Source organism: Plectrocnemia conspersa, unplaced genomic scaffold, assembly GCF_051122295.1.
Source record: "Plectrocnemia conspersa isolate PC_06_02 unplaced genomic scaffold, ASM5112229v1 ptg000014l, whole genome shotgun sequence".
NCBI classification, from domain to species: domain Eukaryota; kingdom Metazoa; phylum Arthropoda; class Insecta; order Trichoptera; family Polycentropodidae; genus Plectrocnemia; species Plectrocnemia conspersa.
Window position 1 is genome coordinate 2,149,178 of NW_028277178.1, and position 21,645 is coordinate 2,170,822.

Below are 21,645 nucleotides of genomic sequence, written 5' to 3' on the forward strand. Positions count from 1 at the left end.
CCTTCGGCAACGCGACTAATTTAATATATATATATATATATATATATATATATATATATATATATATATATATATATATTGCTTTTATTCAAACAGCTTGTGAATTAATATTTATTTTTATTTTTTAGATATACTCCAATAGCAGACCTAGACTATGGCACTTTATCTTGCACTGCGTTAAACGACATTGGACATCAATCTATACCTTGTGTATTTCAAATGGTGGCAGCTGGTTTGTTATTTTTTTTATTTTACAATTATTTCCAATTAAATGTTATTTATTAAAATTACTTTTAACAGGCAAACCTCAACCTGTGGGAAACTGCACCCTCAGTAATTTGACTAGCGGTGCGGCAGAAGTGAGTTGTGAAGCAGGCTTTGACGGCGGTCTTCCGCAGCACTTTTTACTAGAAGTTTACAGTGACGCCGAAGAAGAACCGAGGTTGGTGTAACTTCTGATAAGATTTCATAAAACTTTAAGCTTTCATCCAAAACATTTGTACCAGATAGCGTAATTATTTGCACCGTTATAAAATTGCATTGTTATGTGTCTAGTTAAACTTTTAACTCTTATAATCGTGCTGTGAATATAGTTTATAAAACTATGTAAATATTATGTTATCGTTGCAAATTTTCTTGACACTAAAAATTTTTTACGATTATTAAAAATTAACTTAGAGAAAAATAGCTTGGTATACAGTGAAACTGCTGATTATAAAACACAATAATAATAAGAAAAGTATAATTGAATCGCATTGTTAACATAAAAGGATTTATAATATAATGGTATACGCAAAAAGTGTATCGTATCATATACTTAAGTAGGCACAAAGTTAATCTGAAAAAAACTCGTCCATGGGGAGTCAAATGAGATTTATTTTTATTTATATAAAGAAAAAATTCTTTTGAGGTAGAAATGATATTTCAGTCTATTGTCTGCCGTCGTGCATATGACAGTTAAAGAAAGATATCCTGAAGAAATAGATAACATTTTAATTATAGCAATAATAGGTTGTACCCTTTAATACAAAAAACAGCGTCGTCTTGTTTGAAAAATAACACTTAATATACAGATAACTGCTTACAATAAAGTTGATAAATGCAATGAGTTCGCTCCACCGCAATTTTGCAACCAAGATAAATTCGAGGCGCAATTTGATACGACGGATCAATTCTTTAATATATAAAACATAAAATTAATATTTGGTATTATTTTTTTTTAATTTTCCGTTGTATCTGACAGGTGTTAGCCCAATGAGTTACAACGGGGTAAATGTGTACCAAACGTAAGTCAATCAGACATAATGAATTATTAAAATCACCAGACTAAAAGTCTGGAAATCGGTAACATATATATTTAATTAAATATATATGTTACCGATTAAATATATTTAATCAAATATTAGTCAACTTGTTTTTCTAGTTAAAATTTATCTGTATTATTTTTATAATATTTTAGATTCTAATTTCTTGGTATATCTGTAACAAGTCAATCAAGAGTTTCAGGTTAACCCATCAACTAAATAGTCGAGTCGATAAGAGTCGACTCTCGCCGATAACAATCACTGGCGAACAACCCCATCGTTCCAACGACAAAATTTTGATGGAGCAACTTTGCTTATTGAGCAAACTCCATCAGGCAAATTGGTACGTGCCATGTTCGGAGATGAACGTGTGCAATTTGGTTAAGTTAACCACAGCAGGCTGCGGAGCCTTATTGGAAGTCGGGCTTCCGTAAGACTCTGTGGTTTGAGATACAAGTTAAGCAGCTTGGTGACCTTGTTTGCGGCGTCCTTTAAGGTGAATTCATAATACATGGTGTATGAAAGGGTAAGCTTGTGACAAATGGACACATACCTAAGTATTGCATAGTTTAAATAAACATATGTATATATACTATGTAAGAACAGAACCTAACAGCTTAACGCCAATGCGCCTTGAAAATAAAAAATAATAATAATAATATTGTCCGTCGTTGAACGACGACGACAATGGGGCACACACAGTGACACATACAAAATAACGCCATTTAGGTTAAATTCCAAATAATTTACAATATGGGAATAGTTCATATCGTAACGTTTTCTTTGTCTTTTCTATAACTTCTTTTTTTATAACTTCTCCCTTGGTTATTTTTTTATTGCTTGTGTTAGAGTTAATTGTACTAGTTCAATATAATTTTTGCAAAAGTAAATTGTCCATTATACAGAGTAATCCAATTCGAGCTTACAATATTGACAGTACTGTAAATCAGTCAGCAGCCAATAATCACGCGTGTTTAAAGTATCAAATGCAGAAACGTCATTTGAACTTTTTTCAAGGCAGAGATAAAGTCTGCTAGTCAGTGATTATGAATTTTTATGAGATCTTTCGATCTCATAAAAAATCATACTATTTTTTATTTAATGACATGCATTTTTCTAGCCAAATTAAAGGAAGCGTCTTTGTTTAATATTCACGTTAAAAGCAATATAATCATGCTGTCACTGTCGCAGTGAAAACGCTCGGTTATCTAGATCGTGGTAGTGGAAAAGCTTGCGGAGGGATGATGTCAGTGGAAAATCATTATAGTTCTGATTAGTGTGGTAGCGCAGTATAGTGGAGATTGATCCCTCTCTGTTGCGGTGCTCGTATAGTTTCAGGATGTGAGCGCCATATACTATATGTTGTCCGTGGGCTGGCAGTGTCTGCTAATGTCTTTGAGTGTCTGCCCTCTCATCATAGAAGACAAACCTTAGTATCTAGGGCTGCAAAGCTTGCAGCGATGATCCAGCCAATCGTTGCATTCGCTTCTTAGAACAACAAAATATGTATACGCCTTTAGAAAGTGACATTTGCTTAATGGACATCTCTGAATTGTGCAACGCGAATATTGTGGCATTACAGTGCTTTCTATCTTTCGGTGATATACTGTTTCTTTTGACCGTTTCGAACAAAGAAATATTCTGTCAATGCATTGGAGAATCTTTACGTGTTATTTATGTGAAACCCTTTTTCTAATCGTAACGAGGGCTTTTGTGTATTCCCATCCTTCGCACTCTTGTCTAGTTTCATAATTGATGAATGACCACTGCCGTTACTAGTAGTTGGACCCTACAAGTCCAACCTAATAGGCGGCATCCAGATTTTGATGGCCAGATGAGCGGGATCTACCTCCTTAGTAGTGTTTCTCCCTAGCGTTCTGCAGTTTTGCTTCGTAGACTATACAGAAGCATTTGACTGTGTAAAGTGTGAATTCCTCTGGGATGTATTTGCAAATATAGAAGACCCAATACACTTCGTCTAAATATTTCTAAGCTTATTCCGAATCAGAACAACAGTGGCACAAGTAAACTCCTCCAATCAAATAAGTAAGACAACGTTCACAAAAGGAACCATATCAATCTTTATCTAATTCAGAAAAAATCCTGGTTTGATTGACTGTCATAGTGTGAACGATGATGTAAAATTTATAAGCTTGGCTTGGCGCCAAATGATACCATTTTAATGTAAATCCTAATTAAGCAGAGTACCTTAAGAAAGTCAGGTAGTTCTCTATTTAGCTCTTTAGTAATGTATCAAATTATATACTTTTCTTCATTGACACATAGTTATTTTATTCAAACATGAATTGAGTGTCCATTTGTCACAGGCTTACTCCATAAACTATACCTGCAAGGTGGAATTTCGAAGTTAATTTGTAGCCTGAGGGTATAAGGCATCGCCTGCGGTCTTCGGGTAAAATATAGAGCAGTGCTCTAATCCCAATCCACAGACGAAGGCCATGCAAGCGTGTATTAGAGATTTCACGCAGTTTATTTGCGGCGTTGGATAATTCAAGAGCAAAATATTCTGTGTGTCTGAGACGTTAAAATCTGGAGTCGTGAGTGTGTTTGTTTAGTAATAGCTAGCACTAATTTTCAGAGCATTTAATTAAATAAGACGAATCGATGGTGGTTTAGCTCGATGGAGAAAACCACACAATGTGTTAGTGTATGTAGTTTTAATGTCTAAGACAATTTATTTCTAGATAAATAATTTGAAGCACATCAATTGAACTTTTACTAATCGAATCACACACATTTAAATATTTGTATAATACACCGACGATCTATTTTTTTATATTAAATATGATAATGAAAGCTTGAATTCTTAAATTAACTTCAGAATTTTGTTACATGAACGTGTGAAAAAAAGAATGTTATTAACGTTATGAATAATTTGTAAAATATTTTATAATGAAAACATTTGTGGAGTTTCATCAATGCATACAAAAATGAAATAAATGCCTGATTGAATATTTACACGAGCGATACAAAGGGTTTTATTATTAAGAGTCGGTTCGCTCACAATTCCCCTACTCTCTGAGATCGTTGCAATAAAGTTTTGCCAGATGGAAAAATATCAGATGGAGAAACGGCGTAGAAAACAATATGCGCCTTATGCCTTTGACACTTTTCAATTTTTGCACACACGTTCGTTATTCTCGAACCATAATTCTTTCTTCACTTTTATTATGCCGCTCTATTCCCTTTGAGTCTCGTCTATTTGCTAAATTTGAATGTCAGCAAAATAATATTTAGACTCACTTAAAACCGTACAATTTTTTATGATTTATTATATCTTAATCTCTTTAAGTAATACATATTTTTTATCAATGTTATTCTTAGATGCCAAAGCTTTTGATTTTTGCCTTAAACAAATTAAAAATGCTATTGTTACAATTAAGTAATGTTTCATCTGTGCCAATTTTTCACTGGTAGCAGATTAAGAAGTAAACTATAGTTAATTTACAATTTTAAAGTAATTCTGCAGTGACGGTCTGGTTTTAATATTTTGGAACAATAATAAAAAAATCATTAACTCTCTAGTACATGTGATAATTTAATTAGTGATAATTTTAATTAAATCGTGAATAAATAGAAAACATATTCAAACAGATTTGTTATAATAATTGTCCAATAACGTATGTAGTCGTGGCCGAGATTAAAATGATTTACTTTTGCACATCGTCAATTTGTCAAAGAAATGCCCTGATCGGATATTTGGGTTAATGACGAATCTATCCTTCATTCCGAAATCGTTTATGGTGGTGGGCTACGCCTTAATGGAAAGACATTTATAGAGGAATTTCGGATAATGGAAGCGGTAACATTGTTGATGTTTGCTGAGTACACCATCAAACGCAAAATATTTTGCGGTGTATGAAATCAAAGCGGCAATTAATCTTAATAAATCTATTTGACCAAGAAATAACATCAATAAGTATAATATTTTATATTACCTGATCCCAATAAAATAATCGAAATATATGATTTACAACAATTATTAATTGATTTTATATAAAAGTAAATAAATACTAGGATCTATTAAGGATTTGTACTCGGGCCTTTTATATAATAGTTATAGTCTTTATTTCACTGAGTGATTTTATCTACATTTAAAGTAAAAAACTATAACTTTGACATTCGATCAAACATGACATATTATTTGGTCTTGGCCCTTTATATCAATTGGACATTATTTATAATGCCATAACCATACATCTATGATTATTTATTTAACCCCTAATAGTTAATTATTAATTTCTAAGATTATTACTCCTAATTTTTTTAACCTTTGAGAACCTTAGGGTGTGTGACTTCGTAGCCAGTGAGAAGCTTGGTGGAATCTAGTTATATTATAATTGCGACAGACGATAAATAGCGAGATATTTTCTCCGAGCGGTGGTGGAGAAGCTGGCGTAAGGTAGCTGTCCGTGGGAGTTCCGAGGCATGGCAGCGAGTGTACAGCGGAAGTTGCTCTCTTTCTGCTACTGTAGTGTTCGTATAGAATAGTTCTTCTCGGGATGTGAACATCCATAACAGTATGTTGTTTGCGGACGGCGGGCGTCTGCTGATCTCTTCGAGTGTCTTCGAATGGCTGCTTGTGACTACCTTCTCCTCATCGGAGTCCAGGCCTGCAAAGCTTGCTAATAAATCACAATTATGCAACAATTGTTGCATTCGCTTCTTAGAATGGCAAAATAAGTGTACGCCTTTAAAAAGTGGCATTCAATTGATAGTAATTGTCCATTGTCGTATTGCAATGTAACGGGAATCTTGTGGATCCGGTGATTTATTAAATCCGTGACCGTTTCGCAAAAAATAAATATTCTCTCAATGACGGAGAATATTTACAATTGTTTGCAATTGTTTTTCTGGTCGTAACGAGAGCTGTGTGGTCCCAATTCTTTACGTTATTGTCTTGTCTCCTTGTTAATGAATGATAATGTTGGTCACAGTAAATTAACACAAATTTTAAGACAAAAACTCTTTCAAACGTAATCATATATGGGTGATCGCCACACATTAAGTTATGAAACAAAGTCATGTTTGAATATTATTGCCATATTTTAATTTATCAAGCTTTCAGTGAGTTGCTAGAAATGCTGAGCACATTGGGAGTTACATCAATAGACAATTTAATAGCGTGGCAAATTTTATGCGATTTTTTTTAGTCGTAACGAGGGCTGTGTGGTCCCAATTATTTACGTTATTGTCTTGTTTCCTTATTAATGGATGATAATTTTAGTCACAGTAAATTAACGCAAGTTTTAAGACAAAGACCCATTCAAACGTGGTCATCTGTGTGTGGTCGCCACAGTTTATTTTACGTTTTCATCGATATTCGATGTGATAGGCTGAATATATATCTTGTAATCTATTCATAATCTCCCGTTTTGACATAGAATCCTTTGTAAGTGTTATTTAAAAAAACTCTTATATTAAGTTAAATTAACAAAAAAAAATACTTAAATAAAATATTTTGAAGCATAACCTACCCTGTTGTTATGACATAATAAAATCCAATTAAAGCTAATATATTCTGAGCTAACACAAAAAAGCAATCAAAAAGGATATTAGTGTTTTTAAAAACACTATAATAGAAAAATATATATTATTCAAATAATACATATTTCTCTATTATTAAATAAATATAGAATAAGTATAAGTATTATTTTTTACACTAGCTAAGAGCAATTTTGTTGAATAAGCTCACATATACAACCCAAATAAAGTATATCGAAATAAGCTAAACCCAAACTAACACATAAAATAATCAAATACTGTGTCATTTTTTTTATATGTATGTTTTAAATTAAAAAAAGGATATATTTACAATTTATTTACTAAAAATAAAATAATAATATGCTTAATTTAGACTGTATTTTTTATAGCAACTAAAAATTATATTTACAAAAAATATAATAAACTAATCTGGACTTATTAATTTAAAATAAGAAAATTTACTATGATCCAGGTTTTATAGACTATGGTAAATTTATTAATATTAAATAAACTTAGCTCAACTAAGATTTCATAACATACAATTACCTAACTTAGTTTAAACTAGTACTATTTAAGCTAATATATAATATAATGTGAAACGTGCTCTGTATTTCTTCTATATTTATTGAATTAATAAAATAATTTAATTTCATAATAACCAAATTAAACCCATTAATAATTTAACTTAAAGAAAAACTACACGTATGATTTATTAAAAAATAGTTAGGTTATACTTTGTATACTTCACAAAATTCTAAGTTTATCGGGGTTTTACCATAAGATTATGGTTGTTTTTTTTTTATAGGTGTATAAACGACATACTTTTTTATGTATGTATAATATGTATGTCAATGACATAAAAGTAACAATACGATTAGCTAACGTAATATATTTTTTTTATAAATAAATCATCGAGAATCAATTGTAGAATCGGTGAATTGCAGTCGATGAATTTTCCTAAAACCATCTATCCACTTAATCAATGATTTGGGAAAAAAAGGATCGTTGATCTCCTCTTACTTCCTAATCAGATATTAGCATAAACGTTGCCATTAAAGAGGCATATAGGTACGCCAGATTTGCCAATCCCATTTAAAATTTTAAATAACTTATTTATTTGTATATCAGCACCTATTTATTAAAAGCTTAAGGTTTTTACTGTGTTTTTATAGACAGGAATACATTAACAAAATAACTTGTAGAACTATAGACTATATATAACTTTTACTACTGAGTTCTAAGTAATTCGCAAAGACGTTTAACTTTTTATTAGAGTGATATTGTACCCTTGATCTGTTCAATATCTACAATGAGGAACATTTTCGATTTTATCTCATTTAAGTAATTTATAATATTTTTTTATTTTATTATTTTATGATAAATTAATAAAACTTAATCTGTTAAAATGTCAACGTTTCAACGTGCTTTGAAATGAATATATAATTATATTGCATTTAAAATGTATCCCATTCCATTTGAATATGTTATATCTAAGTCCTCTGATGAATAATTGAACGGGGATCGGAAAGGCCCGCCTGAGACTGACCGCCGCTCGAGTTTATTTTTAATCTCGATTACGTGTATTTTTTATCTTTCTTCTTCTCTCCGCAGATACAACTTGAGCAGCACAGAGTCAATATTTACCGTGATGCTGGAGCCCGATGTGACATTTAGACTGGAAGTGTTTGCGGCCAACGCGAAGGGGCGAAGCTCTCCGGTGACTTTGGCCGGAGTCAGAATGAGAGATGCCGAGAAAAGAACAGGTAGGCGCTTTTCTTTTTTACTTCAGTGAAAGAATGTCGCGTTTCTTTACAAGGATCTAGACGGTATATAAAACTAGCCGGATGCGCCTGAGTTCCGAAGCTCGAATCTCTCCCGCTGTACAAAGCTTTCAACTTTCGACGCCGTGTAAACTTAGTCAATCTAAAGTATAAATGAAAAGCGCCCAGGGCTGTGTATAATTTCGCTATGCTACTACACACTTTTCGAGTTTGAATCTCTAAATGTCGCGAGAAATGAAAAGTTTGCCGACTACTTTCGCACGACCACTCATAGATATATTTAATTATTCTGAAACTTATTACTCAATTTAAATACCGTTATAAAATATTTGTAGCCGGGCGATTCAAAGCAGCTGCGGTACCTCGCGTTAGTGAGGTACCGACATCTGATATTTTTTATAATGCACTATTATTAATAATAATAGTTGAAATGTGTAGTTTAGAGTTATATCATTACTTAAGCTAGTTACTTTGACCTTCAATTAATCATTGCAAAAAAATATTATATATATATATATATATATAAAATAAAGTTCTCTTACTAAACACGCTTCAAGCCCGCAATTTTATTATTAAAAGGAGTTACATTCAATTTTCTCAAAGGCTTTCAATGAACTAATAGCAACTTCTGTGGTCATAAGCAGATTCGACCTAACCGATAAGCGTAAAATAACCGAAAGGAAAACCCGACTTTGACACGCAACCTTACAGGTAGTGGTACTACGTGTGAGTGAGTTACTGCGAAATATTTCTTCGATAGTTTTTACCGACAGCTTTTAGCTCCCAGCACCTGCCATAACACACTTTTTATGTCGTCGTATACTTTTAACAACATTCCTCTCCGCCGGAGAAAAAAAATCATCGGCGCTGTTTTCACACCCGTAGATAAACACAGATAGGCTTTATGAGTGAATTTTCGCCATTTTGCGCCGCCGTAATAAAAACCCTCTGTCCCACGTAATAAAAGATCGAATCAATAAAGCTCTAATAGTTTTCCCCGGTAACGTCCTTTCATATCCCTTTCCGGATCGGAGGTGCCGGAGAGGATTTTCATCATTAAAATTAATTGAAATTTTAGCACTTAAAATTTGCTACGTTAGGATTTGAGATATGAGTCATATTTATTGTTTAATTTAAATTTATAAACCCTAAATGAAGGGTGATTCGGTCATGTGAGAAAATATTCTATAAATATATATATTCGACATATTTTTTTATATTTTAATATGTGAGATCTAATAAAAATGTATCCAACCATCAACGATTCTATTCATGCCTAGATATCTATTCCAATCATATTAATATAATATATTTCTTCAGGCGTGATTTTTGGATTTCAGACAGTTCGTTGCTCAACATATTGCGATGCTATTTTAGTGTGCTTTTGTATTTTTTTATATTTATATATACGTTGAAATTAATATATTTTCAGTTTTTTATACATACAATAATAAAAATTTAGCGCCCGCCCTTTAGTGAGGCGCTGTGGTAGTGGAAACTAGCAATAAGTGAGGCCTAGATGTTATAATACGACGGTGTGTCGTTGTAACAACTGGTGAATGACCCTTATTTTTTTTTTTATTTACACGTGTAATAATGATAAATACTTATTAATGAGCAATACGTTGTTCCTTTGCGAATTTATTTTTAATAAAAAGAATATGCAGTGAACTTCTTGATTCCAACAATAAATATTTGTAAAATTTAATTCAATTTTTATTTTCTTGTTTATCATTTTTGCTATTTTTATTTCTTCAGTCGTATATTATGGTACAAAAATTAATTTTACAATTTCAAACTCTAATTTTAAATCATGCGTTATAATATAAATGTTAAGGAATTGCGAGATATGACCGTATGTGGTGTTCCCATTGCTTCACATACCACCGTGACGTTACGCAGTTATAACTCGAAAGTGTTAAGTTTTTGCGATACTGTTTTTCTTATTTTATCACCCGTAGATATTAATTTTGTCATTATCAAAGCCATAAAAATATATATTAGTGAGCATTGAATGTTGTGCCTTTAAAGCAAAGTTGAATGTGAATTATTAGGTTTTGAATTAAATGACATTATGTTTGTACTAAAATATGTCATTATTACCAAGCTTAGCACTCAATACGATATTTGCAACTTACAGAAAACCAACGATCAGAATAGTATAAAATATGCAAATATGATTTTTTAGTGATAATAAAATAAGTAAATTTGGCTGTAACTAAAGTCAGTTTGCTAATAGCCCATTAATTTTTAAGGTTTGAGAACCCTGGGGGTGGACTTTGTAGCCAGTGAGACGCTTGGTGGAATCTAGTTAGAGTTTTATTAGATTATATTACAATTGCGTTAGAGGTTAGACAATAAATGGCGAAATGTTTTAGTGTAGAATCTGGCGTAAAGATGATATCTGATTGGTGTGGCAGCGACAGTGAAGAAACTGTTGGCGGGATGTGTGTGTTCATGATCGTATGTTGTCCGCGGGCGGCGGGCACCTGCTGGTCTCTTCAAGTGGCTGTTTGTCACTGCTTCCTCCTCATATCCAGGCTTAAGTATCCAAGGCTGCAAAGCTTGCTGATCAATCATACAGCCAGTCGTTGCAGTCGCAAATTAGTATACGCCTTTAGAAAGTGATATTCACTTGATGGGCATTGTCTAAGGTAGTTTTGCATTGCAACAGAAATGCTGTGGATCCAGTGATTTATTATATCCGTAACCGTTATGCAACAAATAAATATTTACTGTAATAACAAAGCTCGTGTTATTTATTAGATTTTTTCTGGTCGTAACAAAGGCTGTGTGGTCCCAATTTTTTACGCTATAGTTTTGAGACAATAATCTTTTCAAACGTGGTCATCTGTATGTGGTTACCACACATTAAGTTATGAATTAATTGCAGCATTATTTTAAATTATCAAGCTTTCATTGAGTTGCTAGAAATGTTGTGCACGTTGTGAGTAACATCAATAGACAATTTAATAGCGAGGCAAATAATTTTGCATGATTTTTCTGCTTTAACTGGACGCGCTGTAATAAATTATAACAAATGCGAATATTTTAAATAATAAAACAGTTAGCACATAGCTTAAACGGCTTATTTAAATAATTAATATTTAAGAGAGTTATTGAATTTAAAATTAAAAATATTTGTTTTTAATAGCAACGCGTCTGTTAGGAAACCGCGACGTATTTTTTAGAAACCACTAATCTTACAGATACTGCTGAATATTTTAGCAGTCAATTCTTTGCTTAGAATGAGTGCTGAATTAGCTTTTTATGAATAGGCCACTGCATTTTTACATGCCTCATAAAAAATATAAGGCGTGTAAAAATGCAAGGGATTAAAAGTCTTTAGTTATTTATTGTATTATTCACCAGCAAATACTTTTGAGGTTGCCAGTGGTGTACTTAACCGTCGTCGGCTCAGTGCTTTTTTAACTTTTTTCTCAACATAAAAACCCACTTTTCGCTTCCTTTTTTGCACTTCTTAGCGGATTAAACTTAAAACAAAAATGAATAACATTGCTCATATATAAAACTCACACGGCGTTGATTAATTCACCATTTATGGCAACCTACTTTATTTCATTCCTATAGTATTAAAGATTAAAAAATAAATGAAATATCTATACCACAAAAAATTTTAGTGAATAATCTGCAAAGTTGTTACATGCTAAAAGGCAAATTTCATGAAAAGAAACTATCAAAATTCTTTAAATACAAATTTAGTCAATTTGAATCATATTTGTATTTGGCAGCATTTTTGTGAAAAGACAAAGTTTAGGTTATCATTAACAGATGATCATTTGCAATAAATTTTGACAGTAGAAAGTGACGAACTTCGACCCCCAGTTCAATGAAATATTATCTCAAAAATTGCATTTTTTTCGATACACGTATTTAAGCAATATGTGATAGATACTAAAGTTTTTAATTTATTTAAATAAATATAAATATGTGTAGTGCAGTGGTACTTAATTTATACAACGAATGTTTTTTGATAGTTATTATATTATATATAATATTAAATTCATTATATTGTGCAATTATATAGTGTCTAAACTAGTATTTAAAACAGTTAAATTTTAATTTTACGTGGGTTTGTGTACCTGTTTTTATAAATACATACACATGCACAACGGAATGTATACCTGGGATTATTTTTCCTCGTCTTTTCATTCCGGACGCGAAAACCAAGCAGTGCTACAATTGTACTTCCAGAAGCAATCTCGATAAAGCCCTACTCCGTCGCGTAATTGGATTCATCCAGTTGTAAACTCCAATCCACGCCGAAACCTTAATTTCGGATGGCATTCAAGAATACAGTGATATACTGGGCAGCTAATTTATTAACAATACCTTGCCGTTGTTCGTAGCTAAGGCCCAGAATACTAAGAAGATGATTGTCGGTGTAATTTCATGATTAACTTGGAATGATAAAAAAATTATTATACACATAAAACGATGACTTAAAAGAATTTTAATAATACTGGTTGTAAGAAGCTAATGTTCAAATTTATATATTCATAAATAATTACTGTGTAATAATTAAAATTTTACTTCTTAATCAAATATTTTTATAAATGGTAAGGATAACAAATTTTATTTCCTGTTTAATATGTACATATACACATATATTGCGCACTCAAGTATCGCAAGATTTATTAATCATCGCATCAACTTTGAACTTTGTATTTATTTGTGTGCTCTACAAATGAAATACAAACACACCAAGTCGAGGCATGAATTCATTACAAGTCTTTGAGGAATGTTTCGCTCGCCTTGCGTTTCCTTCTTATGGTAGGAAAATTACAATCGCCAGGTGGTTCCCAGTCGGGAGTTTCGGTTCTGATTCCAGCCATCCGCACCAGACTCTATGGTCGATGGTTAAATTTTACGGTCGAAAGGATCAGAACTCTTAAATGAAATTACGCTCGAGTACTCCCCGTGCGGAAGGAGCGAGCTTTGAAGAAGCCGGTCAGTTCGTCGTATAATCGGGTGGATCGATAAATCAAGGGATTTTTAGAATATTTTTTAACGATATATTGTATATGAAAGCATTAAACCTGCTCTAGATTGCCGCAGGTATCAACTCCTAGTCCATTGCTGTTTTTATATGTATATAAATTACATGAGCACATTAGTTTTTTACCTATACATTTTTCAATCACTGATTTCAAGATCATAAAATAATATAGTTTAATGAAATTTCGGCAGTAAAAAAATACTTTTTTGTTATTTTATTTGTTTATTTACTAATTTTATATTTATGTTTGTTTCAAATATCATTTATGAATTTTGCAACAATTGGATTGTAGAAAAATAAATTAGCCCTACATATTTTTAAAGTAATAAATAATCTAAAAATACAGTAAATTTAATATAATCGACTTTCGCACATAATTGCTGCTTGAAAACGTGATTGTTAAATGTTCGAAAGTAGAGGAAAGTAAAAAAATTGAAATTGTATGTATTTTAAAATATTTATTTATCAAGTAAATATAAGATGTTTAAGAGGCGTTTTTAAGTGGGGTTTGCGGGTGTTTTCTTTCAAAAGTTATCAAAAGTTAACTGTTTTTCACTATTCTTATTTTTTTCTTCATATAGTATTTTATAACATGCTATGTCTTTATTGATCGCCCTACGCACTTGAGATATGCGTTCTCCATTAGAATCACAATCTTCCATATTATTTAAAAATTTGTCAAGATGCGTGAAGGCTTCATTCATATTTTTCATTGTTAAAGAGTTTTCCAAAATAAACCTGTCTCATCTACAATACATATTTGGCTAGAGGAATATTCTCCATCTTCAATTATTTTAGATAATTAGGAAATAAATTTTTTTGCAGCATCTTTATCTGCATCAGCCGATTCTCGAGTAAATTTAATATTATGAAAAGAATAACTCATTTTAAAATTGTAAAACTAACCGTTACTTGCTTGAAAACCCGTGTTAAAATATTTTTTTAATCTATCCTTCCAATCTTTGTGCAAACTAAGCTTTTGCTTGAATAATTGAAATACTCAGAGTGACATATTTTTAATGTTGGTCATAGATCTATGATGACAAAGATTTTTTCATTTCATCCATGTTTTTTTTGCCGTGTTTTTTTTAAACATATCTTTAAAGATTGTGGAAATATATTCACTGCAATCAGAACGTCTAATAATTTCCATCTTTGTCTCGAATCGTGTGAAGTTTATGAGTCCTTGATTTATTTTTGCTCGTATCAACAATGAAGTTTTTTCGTTTCTCACTCATGTTTATAATTTTTTTTTTTTTAAAATGAATTTAAGAAAAATGTTTTTGTTTTAAAATGTGCGAAATAACAAATTGTGCGAAAGTCGAGGGCCGCCTGTAATGTTAAATAATGTATAAGCATATTAGGCGTAGCAGATAGTCAGTAGTTTTATATTTGTATAGTTTATGAATCAAACCATCATGCCATACTCTGTCGAAAGCTTTTTCTAAATCTAACATTAAAAGACCCGTACTCTTTTTCATATTAAAATCAGCGCATTTGAACTCCGTTATTAAGTTGATTTGTTGTCGAGCGAGTTATGCAAAAATTAAACTGTTCATTAATAATTATATTTCACAAAGATTCTTTTAAACGTGTAAGGATTATTTTTTTAGAATATTTTACTAAATGACGATATTAACTAATCGGAGTTATTGGATGCTTATCAGTTTTTTTATCGTATGAATTTTATCGATTTTTCATGTAGTTAGGAAATACCCAAAAGATAAGTGATATATTGTGTTATCTAATCTCTTAATTTCAGGACATTTTTATTTTAAAGTTTTTAATGACATTAATAATTTACCGTGAGCTTATTTTTTATATTTCATATCTACCACAGATGCTTCTATTTTTTATCGATCTATTTTCTTTATTTTTAGTTTAAGTGTTTAAAATTTTTAATAAGTTTATACGGTTCAGGAAAAATTTCAGCTAACATTGTCATTAATCTTGCTCTGCAATTTCCAGTTTTTAATTGTGGAATTTCTGTGTATTAAATTTTTGGCGATATAGTTACTTTTCATAATGAATTATCTGCTGGTTTTAGCTTTGCAAGTTCACGTTTCGGTTTTATTGCGAATATCATCAGTCGGTTTGCTTCTTAAAGTTTCAATTGAGGAGATTTAGTTTTTTTTCACTGCTTTCTAATTTTATATAATTTATTATGTAACTTTAATATAATTGTATATGTTTTTATGCGTCGGTATTTATGATATTTTAGCTTGTTCCATTACGGTTGTTAAATAATTCATATTATCGTCGATAGTTTCAGTGTCCATGGGGCATAGTTTTGACGCCTAATCACCATAGGGAACTCGACAATACTTTTATAACCCCTCCAATCAGCATTGTTATAATAAAAGACAATTTTATGGATAACCTCGACCTCAGATTGTCCGAGGACAGAGCCTGGCGATAATAACTTGATTGCTTATTTATTTACGCCGTCGAAAATCTATTAGTTTTATGACATATATAGATATTTTTAATCACGATTGTAGGTTAATGAATATGTTAAGTGCACGATAATTTGTATAATATATATCATACCTAATAATTGAATTAGACGCTTTGGTTCTTTGGTTACTCGCCATCATCTCTTGACATCTCAGTTCAAACCAGCATTTTATTACTGCGTTCCGACAAAGTAAAATTAGCACATGCGTATATACAATCCTACTGTAAAAAAAGCTTTTAAGTAATGAAAAAAACGTCGACTCCAGTAGCAGCCACCGTACGTTTGCCACAATACGTAACTTTATCGTGTGATGCCACCGCGTAAATTTTCAGATTACACCCGAGCCAATTCTAAAGATCCCTATCCCTAAAATCGGTTTCCACGGCTACGTGGGACGGGATGGCACTTATTGTAACCGCCCCCGACCCCTCCACCCCCTCGACTCTATCTCCAAAGCTGTAGATGTGGCGAGTGTTATTTCGACGGGTCAATTGCCACCTCGGGGGCCTGATCCGTTTACCAAGGTCCGGATCGCTTACTCCAAATAATTAAGAGCAGACACTTTGATTGTACAGCCTCATTCAAATTGAGTTAAGAACAGGCCCGGACTTCTGATACGCTCCTGTGATGCAATATCTCCTTTTAGATTGAGTATGTGGCTTCTGTGACTCTTTATAGATTGAAAGTGCGGGCCACTTTTACGTGACTAAGATATCTTTGAGATTTTTTTAACTACTTAGTGTAATCAAGTAGTGGAAGATAAATAGATATTTTTAATGGACTGTATTGAATATAAAATAATTTTTTTATAAGCCTAACCTATTTTTTTTAAATCCTTTTAATAATTCTCTAACATAAAAGTTGACGTAATTAATCCGAAAACAATCGCCCACGTCAAATAAATTTGTAAAACAAGTTTTAAATTAGGATAAGATACTTTCGATGTTCTTTAATTTTGTACAATGTTAGTTCAAAATTAATGCAAAATTTACACTTAACTTTTAGTAGTCCAAAAGCACGTATGTCATGCCCAAAATGGTTGTTCCATTACAGTCTGAAAGCATCTATGTCATGCCCAATATATTTTCTATTTTTAAAGCCATTTTAAATGATTTGATGATAAAAATATGTTATGCTAAAAAGGTGTAGTAATTCCTAACAATTTTACCTGGAATTGTAACATAAAATATGTTAATCCATCGATGGATATTTGATACAATTTTTTGAACAGTCTATACCAGCCGTTCAAAACCTAGACGTGTAAATTATTATCCATGGTTCTCAATCTAAAAATTTTTGTTTTTAGATTTACGTACATATTTTCTATAAGTAAATTAAATTACTGTTTTTAATTCAACTCTATATTTAGACAATATATTGCAAAAGCAATAAATTCCGAATCGTAAAGTTGATCTTGCCGAATCAATTGGCATATATTATTTTGTGCCCAATATTTTGGGTCAATAGCGCCGCAAGGATTAATTACACTGCATGTTTTATTTTAATCAAGAGTAGTCCTTCTTATTAATCTTATTTAATTTTTAATGTATCCCCCAATTGACACAGTAGATACGTTCCAGAAAATATCGCGTAAATCGAGGCATAGAACGAAATTTGTAATAAAACGATCGAATATTATTCACGTGTACTTCTTTTCTTCTGAATTTTCATAAGGAAATCAACCAAAATCTTCAGCCACACGCGTGCGATCTAAAAATCATGGGACATTGGGAGAGCTATTCTCTTAAATTTTGGCAGAAAAATTCATGTCATTTAATAAAATACTATAAATCTTAACTGTCTTGAGACCGAAATACTTTTAATCGAGCATAGAGTATGACCATGCTATGTCTTTTTGTCATTAATAATGCATGCACACAAACGCGTTTTCTATTTAGATACAATGACGTCAAACACGTTCGCAATTAAACACAATATATTTTTTCTATAAAAATAATAATATTCAAAAAAAAATGATAAAAAAAATATTTATAAAAATTAAATTTAAATGACTTAGTATTAAACAAATAATAAATTTAAAAAATTCTAAATGCCTAGAAATATTGGTATTTCATTACTTTATGCATTTGACACTGTGACAAACAAAACACAATACGCGAGATAATTATTTAGCAAAGTGAAAATATTAAATATACTTGTTAAATAAAAATATAATTTAGAAGCGCAGGAATATTCTGTGCTTTGACGTAGCTGTTTTGACGTCAGTCAAACAAATAGTGACGCATAGTTGAAACGCCGTCTGATGCGCGCGTCGGAGCGATTCTGAGTGTGAGGCACCTTGACCTAGCTCTCTCGCTCTGTCACACACACTTGTGCATCTCGCTTGCAGACGTAGAAGTGGATCCGTGCGAGATAAAAAAAAGATATAGTCACCAATTTCTCTCTTGCAATATTTTCTGATATATATATATATATATATATATTCTGATTATAATCAATATTTAAAAAAAAAAACGACAACTGACTGGGCAACTTTCCCTCCCCCCCCCCTCCTTGAAAATGCTTAAATGGCATCCCGAATTCCACACCAAAGATTCCCGAAAAAAATCTAAAAAAAGCTGCCCCAAAAATATTTTTTAAAATATCATATTTTAGTGAAATTATATTGGAATATATTTTTACCAGTAGCTATGTATTTTTAATAGTGAAAATATAATTTATCTGGCAGGTGCTAGTACTACAATTATATGATTTCAACTTTTCTATACGTATAAATATATATATATATTTACGTAGTTGTTCGTACTTGTGAGTTCACTAAAACTGATCTATTATATAATTTGTTATATAGTTACTGTATTTGAAAGCTGATCTTTATAAAAAAAAATGTAAAAATGATAATTTTATATTTGGTGTTATTGTTAACTTAAGAGAATAATATTGTTGTAATCAATGTTTTTTTCGGCAAATTTTAATTTAGTTTATATATTCATATAAACAACACCAACAAAACGCATTAAAAATTGCAGTTATAATACTCGAAACTGCACCATAATCTCAAATGACAGCGATTCGAGCAAATGACCGTTGGGTTTAAATGGTCAATGAAAATATTCAAGTTGATTGCAGCTTGCTTACTCTCTTAGTTTTAACGGTTCATTTGAACTGTTTAATGGTGGATTCCGTACTGTTATGTCAGTTTGATTTTAACTTCTCCATTTTAATCCGGATCGTTTAAGTTTTACTACGTGGTCATATAAAATAATGTTTATATAAGATAATTTTTGATAAGCATTATATTTTCTTACTTTTTATGAACACTTACCGAATATTTGTTGTTTCGCGATTGAGTCGTTGCGCCCCAAGTGAAATTTTCATCGCTTCAAAGGGTCAAATCAATAGATAGAAGGGAACAATAGTAAGGGGACTATAGAAACACGTGTAGCAAACGAAATTAGAAAACGACACCCCCTCGGCGCCTTGTCACATACCAAACAGGACTTTCCAAGGAATGCCTATGGCTTTATTGCATTTTCAACGCCTCAAGGACTAGTCTTTAATTTTATTTCAAAAACGTTTGGTTGATTAAATTAGGTAAATTGGCGTCAAGTGAACCGACAAGTGTCGCATACATTATAATTAAATAGAAGAGTATTGTCACAGGCATTTTAACTGACATAACCATAGTATTTTTTTAAATTTATAACAAAAAAAATGATAAGGATAAATTTATTATATTATATAATACATATATGTTGGAAACCTTATCAAGTTTATTTTTATTCTTTATAGAAAAAAAAGCATATGATGGCATAACATAAAATATTATCTTAATGTCTCAAATAATTCTTCAATAGATTAATAAAATAAAAAGCCCTTTCTCTACTTGCAAAGTCTGTAATAGAAAATGCGAGATTTTTTCCACATATTATTATATCCATATTAACATATTGATCTCATAAATCTATTCTCAAATTACTTGACCTATAGATATCAATTCGTCAAGTATAATAACTCCTTTTCAGAACGATATAAGACCCCCCACTGGAGTACCTCAAGGATCCAATTTGGGTCCATTGTTGTTTTTATTGTTCATTAATGACATAGAAACAGCAATAGAGCATTCAGATTTTTTATTATATGCAGATGACTTGAAAATTTACAAGAAAATGCATTCTATTTCTGATTCCCTCGACCTACAGGAGGATCTCAACTCTATATGGAAATGGGCTTGCTATAACCAATTGCCTTTCAGTGTAAAGAAATGTCACACAATTTCATTTTCAAGGTCATTAACGCCGGCAAAATATTCATACCATCTAGGCGGATATTTTCTGGAAAGGTTTTCTTCAACTAAGGATTTAGGAGTGACTTTCGAAGAACGTTGGAAATTTAGCCAGCACATTGCAGAGACTCATAGCAAATCCTTAAAAATGCTCGGTTTTATCTTGAGAAATGCGCGTTACTTCAGGAATACTTTAGTATTGCGCACTCTGTCCGCAGCATACTAGAAACTAGCTCCATCATTTGGATCCCAGGCGTAATGAATCAATGTAATGAATTGAAGCTGGAAAAAGTACAACGTAAATTTCTTCGATATTTATACTTGAAGGAATACGGGTATTATCCGTTCTTGTTTCCCAGTGCTTTTATTTTGGGAGCCCTGGGATACGTTTCTTTGTCGACTCGCAGAAGCGTTTATGTAATTAAACACTTCTGGAAATTGCTCAAGGGCATCGTAGACAATCCTTCAGTGCTCGAGCAGCTTCAAATGTGGGCTCCTGAAGGTGGTTATAGTTCTCGGTCGCGTCCACTATTCTTGCCTGTTAAGTCTAGAACTGGAGCACTTGCCAACTCTTCTCTGGCCAAGACTATTTATCTGCTCAATTCTGTCCATAGTAATATTGACATTTTCTCTTGCACATATGGAGTTTTGGTTCAGTTCGTATGGGACAATGTACACCTGTTGAGGTGATTTGTGTCTGTTGTTTTGTCTTGTTTATATTTGTATGTATTATGATGTATTAGTACTTTTGACTATCGTGACGCATTGGGTTTGCCTGTCAGGTCACGATGGTTATAATTTTAATAAATAAATAAATAAATAAATAAAACATTTTATTGAATTTACAATAATAATTTATTATTTGTTATTTATAAAAAAAAACATACGACTACAATATTTAGAGTAAATAATTATCAAATTCATATTTAATTTAAATTTTAGTGATATTTTAACCAGTCGTACTAGTGATTGTAAATATATGTAGATATGTTATATATCTATGTGCATATATGCATAATGTGAGTAATACCGTTGTCATTACAGCTCTCAGATAAAGCCTCTCATTTACGATGCCTTAACCATTCATTCTAATCCCATTATATTGCCGTTCTCGTAATGCCTGTGCCGCATTGAAACGGCGTCTGATATCGACGTTTCGAATGGCAATGCAGCATTCGCACTCAAATCTTGTTAACGGAGCCGGATCTTATCTTCTAATAAGCTCTGAAACCGACACCGTTATGTATATATGAAAGGTCTTCCTCTAGCTAGTGATCCGTGCCCAAGTTTTGCGTGCAAATCGGAAAAAGCATTACTCAAAAGCTCGTTAC

The 21,645-nt window shown here is 31.8% G+C and overlaps 1 protein-coding gene across 1 annotated transcript in view; it reads left to right on the forward strand.

Moving 5' to 3' along the window:
• The window catches only part of LOC148225955 (kin of IRRE-like protein 1), a 231,105-nt gene that overhangs the window by 178,926 nt on the left and 30,534 nt on the right, over positions 1 to 21,645 (forward strand). Inside the window, exons 12-14 of the mRNA XM_088203998.1 lie at positions 129 to 232; positions 301 to 442; positions 8,421 to 8,572. Of these exons, the coding sequence (XP_088060124.1) occupies positions 129 to 232; positions 301 to 442; positions 8,421 to 8,572 (398 nt within the window). The remainder of the gene's footprint in view (positions 1 to 128; positions 233 to 300; positions 443 to 8,420; positions 8,573 to 21,645) is intronic.